Source organism: Adiantum capillus-veneris, chromosome 5 (genome assembly GCF_014529385.1).
Source record: "Adiantum capillus-veneris isolate H3 chromosome 5, ASM1452938v2, whole genome shotgun sequence".
Classification (NCBI taxonomy): domain Eukaryota; kingdom Viridiplantae; phylum Streptophyta; class Polypodiopsida; order Polypodiales; family Pteridaceae; genus Adiantum; species Adiantum capillus-veneris.
This window is the reverse complement of record NC_140935.1, coordinates 163,500,710-163,511,168: the sequence shown is the minus strand read 5'-3', so window position 1 is coordinate 163,511,168 and position 10,459 is coordinate 163,500,710. Positions and strand designations below refer to the sequence as shown.

Here is a 10,459-nt window from a genome sequence, read left to right as displayed (position 1 = left end):
TTTGTATTGTTTTATAAATGTCGTTATATGTTTATACTTACTGAAAGCTGTCTTATTGTCTTTTTTTGCAGAATCCGACAAATACGCCGCTTGGACGCGATGAGACGTCTGACTAGACGACGTCAGTTTAGCCGTAGCTAGATAGCATTAGTTTAGGGTTTCTCATAGCTTATGTATCATGAGACGGATTTTATACGTCTTGTTGAACCATGTATATTATTACATTTGTCACCGCAGTTCCTTTTGCCAATCAATTCTTTATGCCTATGATGTTGTACAATTGTCATTATTACATTTGCCAATCAATTCATTTTGCCTATGATGTGTACAATTGTCAATTTTACGCTTGTCAATTTTGCAAACAATGCGTCTTGTGGGTGACTATTTTGGGTCTATTATCTACCCTTGCACTTTTTTTAAAAAGTGAATCAAGTATAATATGGTTGATGGGTGGCAGGGCATTCAATGCCCTGTCACCAAAAAAGAAATCTCTCGGGCGTCGCTATAACCGTCGCTATTTATGGCTCTGTAGCGTCGCTATGAGCGTCGCTATATAGCGACGCCTATAGCGACGGTTATAGCGACGCTCTCATAGCGACGGTTTTAGCGACGCCGGGGGTTATAAAAACCCAGTGTATTTCCATCGCTAACAGCGTCACAAGACCACACAACCTCTTGTAGTGTATAGAGAGAACCATACCGAGTATCAAACTTGGTGTTGGTTGTTTGAAAATCAAATGATCTCTCGAGAGGAGTTCGAAAATGCGTGCAGAAGTCTGCAACATGTAAGTTTAATCTTATCTAAATAATCAAATTGTTGATTTTATATCAAATATTAAATAACAAAGTGTTAATTGTTTCTTTTTTATGGTTTTGCAAAGTCAAGGAGTTCCACGTGAAATGCCGCCAACTCCCCCATGAGCATCCTCTATTTTGTATACGCGGGCCCCGTTTGCCCTATCCCACATGACCATACTCTATTTTGTACACGCAGGCTTTTTTTGCCCTTTATGTAAATGCAATACCTATCATTTTTTGGCTCAATACCTCCCCCAATTGTAATTTCACTTATGTAAATGAAATTATCAATCTTTTTTTGGCTCAATGTATTGTCCATTAATTAATTGTGATATTTTGTTGTAATTAATAATAATTTTGTAAAATAACTAAAATAAATAAAAAAATAGATGACCTTTTGGATGGTTCTGCAAAGGACAATCCAAACGGTCATCTGTTTTTTTTTAATAAATCCCTTCGCGGTAATGCTCGCGATAAGCCCGACGCGGTAATATGTGAGAGTACTGTTGCAGCAAAGCACGCGATAATATTTGCGGAAATATTGCCGCATCCATTACCGCATCAGTTATCACTAGACCATTACCGCCAGTTTTGCCGCAGTATTTGCCACGTACGAGAATTTTTATATTTCAAGTTTGTTTGTTTTTTTGCGGTAATGTGAGCGATAATACCGCGCATATGTAATAGTGGGATTTCCTCTTAGAAGAGGGAATAACCAACATAGAGTTCTTTATTCAAACTATGGGTTTGTTAGAGGATGGTTTGCCAAACACAAGCCATTTGGAGACCTTAGAAATAACATGGAGAGAAAGAATACCGTGTTGGATGTAATAAGAAAAAATAAAGGTGAGCTTAAGCCTGTAATAGTAGCTGGACAAAATTATCATTGGAAAGAAGAGGACGTTTATACATGGGCCATCAAGTCTCTTGCGGCGAAACGAAAATGGAGAAAAAAGAAACCAAACAACGAATTATCTTCTAGCGTCCCAATGGTATGTGTCATTTTGTAGATTTTCTCTAAGTAATGAACTTCTATTATGTCAAAGTATAATCGAAATGTTTTTATGAGATTAGATAGAAAAAGAAAAAGATGATGATGATGATAACCAAGAATTTCATGAGAATGATGGAGGAGAAAGTGAACTACAAGGAGAAAGTGAGCTAGGAGAATATGGTTCACTCACAAAACTTGTGAGTAATTCTCTAAGGTATTGGAAATTTATATGAAAACTAATGATGAAGAAAGTAATGCTTTTGTTGTTATTGAATAGTTAAGGATGCTTGTGCACAAGAAACCACTTGTATATCTATTGAAGAAAAAGAAGAGCAACCACAAGCTACTCATGTAAGCACTTCTATCTGAAAATAACAATAATGTATGACCTATCATGATAAAATTTGTTATTATGTGTTTAGAGAGAAATGGAAGCATACATTCCTAAGATGCCATGGAAAAATCATGATTTACAAAGTGATGCTTATGAGGTATGTGTGGTTTACTCCTCTCTCTCTCTCTCTCTCACACACACACACACGCACACACACCACAAAAATTCTCTCTCTCTCTCTCTCTCTCTCTCTCTCTCTCTCTCACACACACACACACACACACAAACTCCTCTCTCTTTTTGTCACACACCTCTCTCTCTCTCTCTCTCTCTCTCTCTCTCTCTCACACACACACACACACACACACACACAAACACACACACACACACACACCACAAAAACTCCTCTCTCTCTCTCTCTCTCTCTCTCTCTCTCACACACACACACACACACACACACACACACACACACACACACACACACACACACACACGGGCTCTTCTCCTGCACACATTGTAGATGGCTATGACCCATTTTTGATAATATATCACATATCGACTTGATGTACACAAGAGTGCATTCCTCAGCTAGCTTACAACACTCACATTTCACTTGTTCCTCTTCTGTTGTGTAGGACTCCAAAGATGTCAAATGGGCTCCGCTATATGTATCAATAGGGGATGAGCGGCCAACAACAATGGGCGACATGGCAGGTCTATTGTAACCAACATGGTGCATATCTTCATCAACATCATGCTCCGTCAAATGTAAAAAAAAACTAATGGGTGTTTTTGTGCATGGGCACACACGCACGAACGTGGACACACACGTGTGCAAGATTGTGTGCGTACAATGTTATGGGTGACTGTATCTGCAAGCAACAAGTGGATGATAATTCAACAAGCAACAATTCCATTGATGCTCAAACCTATAGAGAAGCAAGAAATGCCAAACATACACAGGAAAAGATCTCTCTCTCTCTCTCTCTCTCTCTCTCTCTCTCTCTCTCCGCCCCACACACACACACACACGCACAAGAGTCAACCCTTCTCCATTGCCTATAAAGCCACTCATGTGTAGAATTCATGAAGAGGAGCTGGCATTCCCATAGCGCCAACAACACCCAAGTCTGGATGCCAATGGCTTTCAAGCAAGAGTAGCTCATGATGTTGAACACTCAACAGAAGGAAACAAAATTGAGGGGGGGCGGGGGAGGCACTGGCCAGCATGGAGATAGAGAGCGTGTACTAGTGTGAAGGTACCCACCAATAAAAAATGCATTTAAAAAAAACTCCCCTTTTTCGTTAGCAAAAAGGGAGCCATTGCTAAAAAGGCCTCACCCCTTTGGAGCAGGCCAAAAACACGTTAACGTATATCGTGGACTGTCTCATTCTTGGCGTGCACCTACCACTTTATGTAGCGCACTTTGTCCTATAAGACACACACATCGTTGACGAAACACTTCCAAGTTCCGAGAATCCGAGTCCCACATCTCCCTGTCGACTACTCTCTCTCTCTCTCTATCCAACACGCAAAGGCTTCTTTGTACTTGCATGCATACTGGATCGAGCAGATGTTGCAGTCCCACTAGCGCTCATTTGACAAGGCAATTCTCTTGCTGCGCAGTTTATGGCTACAGAAGATTTGGAGGCGGAAAGCAAGGGAGATGATGATGATCAAGATCGGAATATGGAGGAGCGCCTGGAGCTGCCTGCCGAGGCGGATGCTAAAAAGAAAGAGACGAAAGAGCAAGCCCCAGCAGGCACTGTGAGTTTCTTCAAACTTTTCACATACGCGGACGGCTACGACTATGTGCTGATGACATTGGGGAGCTTGGGAGCATTTGGACATGGCCTCGCCTTCCCTGTGTTCTTCCTCTTCTTTGGCAAGCTGGTTAACAGTTTCGGTTCCACCCAAGCTACCCCGGAGAAAACTGCAGAAGAAGTAGGCAAGGTAATTTAATCCTCTCCCTCGCATTATAATTTTACATTTTGTATTATGCATATGTCACGTCGACTCACTAGTGATATATGACATTGTCTCTTGAATTCAGTATTCGTTAGATTTGGTCTACCTCGGACTCGTCATTTTGGGCTCTGCATGGGCAGGTAAATATAATATAAGCACTTTTTTCTCTCTCTCATAGAATGCATGCATCTCTTGCAAATTTTGGGTTCATTATTTTCTCAAATGTCGTGTTATAATCATAATTATACATATTTTGATGTTTTGTGGGGGTCAGAGGTGGCATGCTGGATGCACACAGGCCAAAGACAAACCAGCAAGATGCGACTCAAGTATCTGGAGGCCATTCTCAGCCAAGAGGTGGGTTTCTTTGACATGGATGCTCGCACTGGCACGCTAGTCGATAGCATCGCCAAGGATACAGTGCTGGTGCAAGATGCTATAAGTGAAAAGGTAACTGACTGCTGTCAAATTTTGTTTTCCATACTTGCCTTTGCTTCCACATTCATCATAAGGGCGACAAATGAAATTCATTTTCCCATCTTTTATTTGATTTCTTCTAAATGTGTCCAAATGTTTTTCTTTCTTGAGGGGGGAGCCATTGTACTGATTGTAGAATTGAAGTTTCTGTGCAATTTTCGCAAGACGTAGAGGGCACTGCTCCAGTTTCACCTAATTCAGTCCTCTTCTCCTTGTGCTTGTATCTGTGGAATTAAATAATTGGACTGCTCCAGGCTGGTAATCTACATATGGCAATGGGTAGTATGCGTGTACCTGTCTGCCTCATATCCACATCTCTGGCAATATAATTGATAGATAAAATGGGCTGGATCTGCCTCGTGAAATAAATAGCCTGTGGGCCTCGCAACCTTGACTATCCTCCTCCCTCGTGTGTGCTCCAGTGAAAGATAGACTCCCAGACATAACCCTCCACTATCCGCGGGAGCCACAACATACAAACGATGTTGAATATGGGCCGCGTTCTGGGAACATTGAAGGATAACCTACCCTTAGAGAAGGATGGACCACTCAAGTAGGCAATAGCCCTTATCATGGTGTGGTGAGCTCAAGGGGACTTTGCATCCAGACCCAAGTTGCATAAAAGAGCATTCTACTGCCTATTGTATCTTCATCCATGATCAATATGCAGTTTGTTTTATCTGCAGGCAGGAAATTTCTTGCAATATGTGGGCACTTTTGTTGGAGGTTTTGGAGTGGGGTTTTCGTTGCAATGGAAATTATGCCTGGTTTTAGTGGCTCTTGTACCAGCAATAGCATTTGCTGGGGGCTTGTATGCATACACACTTACGCGATTGACGACTAAAAGTCAAGAAACTTATGGAAATGCAGGGGCCATTGTAGAACAGGTACAAACTAAGAAAAAGATGGGTGAATGGGGTGTGTGTGTGTATGTTGAATGCACAAATTAATGGCTTAATTACCACCTTGTTGATTTTATGGACAGACAATTGGGCAGATTCGGACTGTTCATTCGTTTGCTGGTGAGAAGAGAGCTGCTCAGGCTTTTACAGACTCCTTAACTTTGACATTGAAATTAGGTTATAAAGGGGGTTTGGCCAAGGGATTGGGTATTGGAGTTACATTCACAATTCTCTTCTTTTCATGGGCCCTAATATTATGGTATGGGGGTGTACTTGTTCGTCGTAAGGAGACTACAGGCGGGAAAGCCATAAGTGCTATCTTCTCTGCAATTTTTGGGGGCATGTAAGCACTTTTTTCCCTGTGAAATACCATCTAGAAGCTCCTTCAAAAATCTGGCATGATTGGTTTTCTGTATTTATTGCCTTGTAATGCAGGGCTCTCGGTCAAGCTATGGGGAATATAAGTGCTTTTAGTAAAGGGAAGGTGGCGGCATACAAAATCATCGAAATGGTGAATAAACCGATGAAGATGAATCGCCAGCTAGAGGATGGTTTGAAGCTCACTGAAGTCAAAGGTGACATTGAGCTGCGAAATGTGGTCTTCAGCTATCCTTCCAGGCCAGATGTCATCATCTTCAACAATTTCTCTTTATCCATACCTTCCGGAAGAACTGTTGCTCTTGTTGGGGGCAGTGGTTCAGGGAAAAGCACAGTTGTTTCTCTAATGGAGAGATTTTATGATCCACAAGAAGGTATTAATTAGTGCGTGCTAGACGTGGTACTCTAATCACAGTCGAGGGTTAGGGGGCATGGCATCTGAGACGTCCATTAACAGCAGTTTCCACGACGGAATTCATAGATGCAGCCGACGGATGTTAGACATCAGCAGTCGTAATGAGATTGATCCTCCTCCAATGACATTGTCACAAGTCACCAGGTGAAATTTTTCCATGCAGCAATGAGAGCACACCAACTCAGCGACCAGAATTACACGTGCTGATGTGTCAGAATCTGACGTGCCTGCACAGTGCAGGTCACACTTGCTTGGCCCCCCTCCCTCGACTGTGACAGTCGGGAATGGTCCCCTGCTGACCATTCCCTCCGTAATTCGTGCTCCCCCCATTGGCTCCCAGCCTCCGTTAATCGCCGAGGGGCCTCACAAATTACAGGGAATGGTCAGCAGGGGACCATTCCCAACCCCATAATAGTGTTGTCTGATTGATTACGCGACAGTCGCTACTTGTAGGGAGTCCTTAGTCTACTTGAATGGGAGCCCAGTAATAGTAATTTGCGTGAAGTGATTTTGTGTTTATATGCAGGTCTGGTCTTGATTGATGATGTTGACATCCGAACCCTTCACCTTCATTGGCTTCGAGATCAATTAGGCTTGGTCAATCAAGAACCAGCTCTCTTCGCAACCTCCATATTAGGCAACATACTGTATGGGAAGGAGGATGCCACTACAGAGGAAGTTGAAGCAGCTGCGAAAGCGGCAAATGCCCATACCTTCATTAGTGAGCTGCCCAATGGATACAAGACACAGGTAATTAGGTACTCGTAGAACCTGTATAAAGTGCCAAGGAGCTTCAAACGAAGGTTGAAGTTACTTACTGAAGCAAGGGTTTTATTTTGCAGGTGGGAGAGCGAGGTGTACAACTGTCAGGTGGGCAGAAGCAAAGAGTTGCTATCGCACGAGCAATGCTCAAGAATCCCAAGGTTCTTTTGCTTGACGAAGCTACAAGTGCATTAGATGCAGCATCTGAGAGAGTTGTGCAGGATGCTCTGGACCGTCTTATGGTGGGAAGAACTACACTAATTATTGCCCACAGGCTGTCAACAATTCAGAATGTAGACACAATTGGTGTGGTGCAAGGAGGACATATAGTAGAGATGGGCACTCATGAAGAGCTTCTTGCAAAGGGTGAGCTCGGGGCATATTCTACTCTTGTGAAACTGCAGGAAATGGCTCTGGCAAGTGATGGAACAGTTCTTGGTAAAAAATCAAGGTGAGGCTCATCTATTGCTTTTCCAAAATGCAGCACAATGATTTTAAAATTTTCACCTACCTGCTTTGATTCACCATAGACAGGGGAGCTCTTTGGCACGAGTCAGTTCACCTCGAGGGAGCTTTCTGTCAAAAAGTCACAGGATGAGTAGTGACAGGCGTTTAAGCCGCCAAGGTAGCAACCGGTCAAGCGTTGACCAGGTATTCACATGGTTGTAACCTCAGACAGTTCAGGCTAACTGTGTTTGAGTCAAGTTTGTGTTTAGGTTTAGAATCAATATATGCAAGGTGCTAGCATGCAATCACTTGGCTCCTGCTCTGCCACTAAAAGCATGCCGACTGCATCCAGCAGGATTTGGATGAAGAAAACGTAGAAAAGATTGATGAGAAGAAAGAGAGTAAGGTGGGCTCTAAGGGTTCATTTTGGAGACTGATGAAGCTAAATGCACCTGAACTGCCCTACGCCCTGCTGGGAAGTGTGGGCTCAATACTGGCAGGGATTGTGAACCCTATATTTGCATTGGTGATCAGTGGGCTGCTGGAGGTGTACTATGATACAGATTCGGACCAAATGAAAAAAGACATTCAGAAGTATGTGCTCATTTTTGTGGGTATAGGTGTGGTCACCGTTGGCATCTACCTGTTGCAGCATTACTTTTTTGGTGTTGTGGGTGAGAACCTTACAGCCAGAGTTCGAGAGTTGATGTTTGGAGGTACTTAACTTCGGCAACTTCCTTGCTTTTACTTGTTTCATCTCCTGACCAACACTTAGTGAGTGATAACTGTGTGCAGCAATGTTAAAGAATGAGGTGGGGTGGTTCGACGCAGATGAGAACAATAGCAAGCGGTTGGCTGCACGGCTAGCAACAGATGCTACACATGTGCGTGCGGCTATTGGAGACAGGGTATCACTCCTTTTGCAGAACTCCACTGCATTTATCACGGCATGCATCATTGGCTTTATCCTGGAATGGCGCCTTTCTTTGGTCTTGCTTTCCACTTTCCCTCTTCTCATAGCAGCCGCCTTCGGTCAGGTCTGGCCTTCCATTTAAGTATCTCTATGCCCTTCTTGTATCTCTGAAGTTTTGTACATTTGATTCATCTGATTTGTGGGTGTGCAGCAACTCTGCATGCAAGGCTTTGGTGGAGATCTCAATGAAGCGCATGCACACTCCAGCATGATAGCAGGTGATGCTATTTCTAACATCCGCACTGTGGCAGCTTTTAATGCAGAGACCAAAGTTGTTTCATTGTTTTCGGAGGCTCTTGGTGAGCCAGAGAAGCGAAGCTTCATACGAGGCCACATCTCGGGGGCCTTCCTTGGCATCTCACAGATGACAATGTACTGTAGCTATGCTTTAGTGCTGTGGTATGGCTCTATTCTTGTCCAGAATCAAAAGGCAGACTTTGGGGCAGTCATCAAGGTTTTCTTGGTGCTTGCAATGACTGCCTTTGCAGTGGCCGAAGCTCTCAGCCTCACTCCTGACATCATTAAGGGATCGGATGCTCTTGTCTCTGTTTTCCAGATCATAGATCGCCAGACCTTAATCAACCCAGATGAGCCCTCATCGGAGGTGGTCGATTCCATCCACGGTCACATCAAGCTCATCGGCATCGAGTTTGCGTACCCAACCCGCCCTGAGGTGACCATCTTTAAAGGGTTCAACTTGGATGTGCCAGTGGGACACAGCCTGGCCCTTGTTGGTGCAAGCGGCTCAGGCAAGAGCTCTGTGATTGGTTTGATCGAGAGATTTTATGATCCCAGTGCAGGAGCAGTGACCATAGATGGAAAGGACATCCGGCACCTGAATCTGCGATCCCTTCGGCAGCATATAGGGCTGGTGCAACAGGAGCCAGCTCTTTTTGCAACCACGATCTTTGAAAACATAGCATATGGGCGGGAAGGTGCGAGTGGTGCAGAAGTAGAGGCAGCAGCACAAGCAGCGAATGCCCACAACTTCATCACAGGACTCCCTGGCGGCTACAACACAGAGGTAGGAGAGCGAGGAGTGCAGCTGTCCGGCGGACAGAAACAGCGGGTGGCCATAGCACGGGCAGTGCTCAAGAACCCCGCCATTTTGCTGTTGGATGAAGCCACATCAGCGCTGGATGCTGAGTCGGAGAGAATTGTGCAGGTCGCTCTGGACAAACTGATGAAGGGCCGGACCACCGTTGTGGTGGCCCACCGTCTCACCACCATTCGCAATGCAGACACCATTGCAGTTGTGCAAGAAGGGCGCATCATCGAGGAGGGTTCTCACGATCACCTCATCAACAAGCCAAATGGCTCCTATGCCCGACTCGTTAACATACAACGTGCTCGTGAAGACAACAATTAGTTTACCTTGATTGTGGGAATGGTAAGAGTTCAAAAAGCAACAACAGTGTGGCTTTTACCTCACGAGCTCGCGCAACCCGCCTGCAGCCACATCACATTCTCTCTATCTCTCCCTTTGTTGTCATCCCTCACAACCCCCACCTCTCTCTCTCTCTCTCTCTCTCTTTTCGACGGAGTGGCTTTTGCGCGCACGTCCACAGTACACACATACTATGGAAGATCAAAGTAATGAAAGCTCTTTGTTGTCATTCATAGTGGCGGTGTGTATGAGGGAGAGTTACATTTTAGTCACCCCAGAACCCCGCCCCCCCCCCCCTTCCCCCCCCCCCCCCCCCCCCCCCCTCTCTCTCTCTCTCTCTCTCTCTCTCTCTCTGTGTGCCTAACCTGAACATGGTAAATCAAGAGTATACCAAAATTTACTTGCAAAAAATAGAACTCAATGAAGTCAACTTGAAGTAATTCATGTACTCTACAACATCTTGCACTACATAATCTACTCAATTGAACCATAATCAATTTTTTTTTCTCAAATCATAATTAATATCAATTGTAGAGAGGGAGAGCGAGAGGGAGAGGAGTACATTCTAAGATACATATACATCAAGCCACATAAATTCCAACACTCAATGTGTGTCAAGCTAC

At 44.2% G+C, this 10,459-nt stretch overlaps 1 protein-coding gene across 2 annotated transcripts; it reads left to right on the top strand.

Moving 5' to 3' along the window:
- The first annotated feature begins 3,594 nt into the window (after window positions 1-3,594).
- Window positions 3,595-10,069, top strand: LOC147458477 (ABC transporter B family member 19-like). Of its 2 annotated transcripts, none has more exons than XM_086513105.1 (12): window positions 3,595-4,080; window positions 4,181-4,235; window positions 4,370-4,545; window positions 5,259-5,459; window positions 5,558-5,817; window positions 5,910-6,226; window positions 6,794-7,017; window positions 7,110-7,480; window positions 7,560-7,680; window positions 7,832-8,192; window positions 8,272-8,513; window positions 8,601-10,069. In XM_086513105.1, exons 1-12 carry the CDS (start codon window positions 3,757-3,759, stop codon window positions 9,816-9,818), a joined length of 3,870 nt encoding a protein of 1,289 aa, XP_086369231.1. In that variant the 5' UTR covers window positions 3,595-3,756; the 3' UTR covers window positions 9,819-10,069. The 2 variants fall into 2 exon arrangements, with proteins under 2 accessions (XP_086369231.1, XP_086369230.1); XM_086513104.1 differs by having other exon boundaries at window positions 7,829-8,192.
- Window positions 10,070-10,459: the final 390 nt, after the last annotated feature.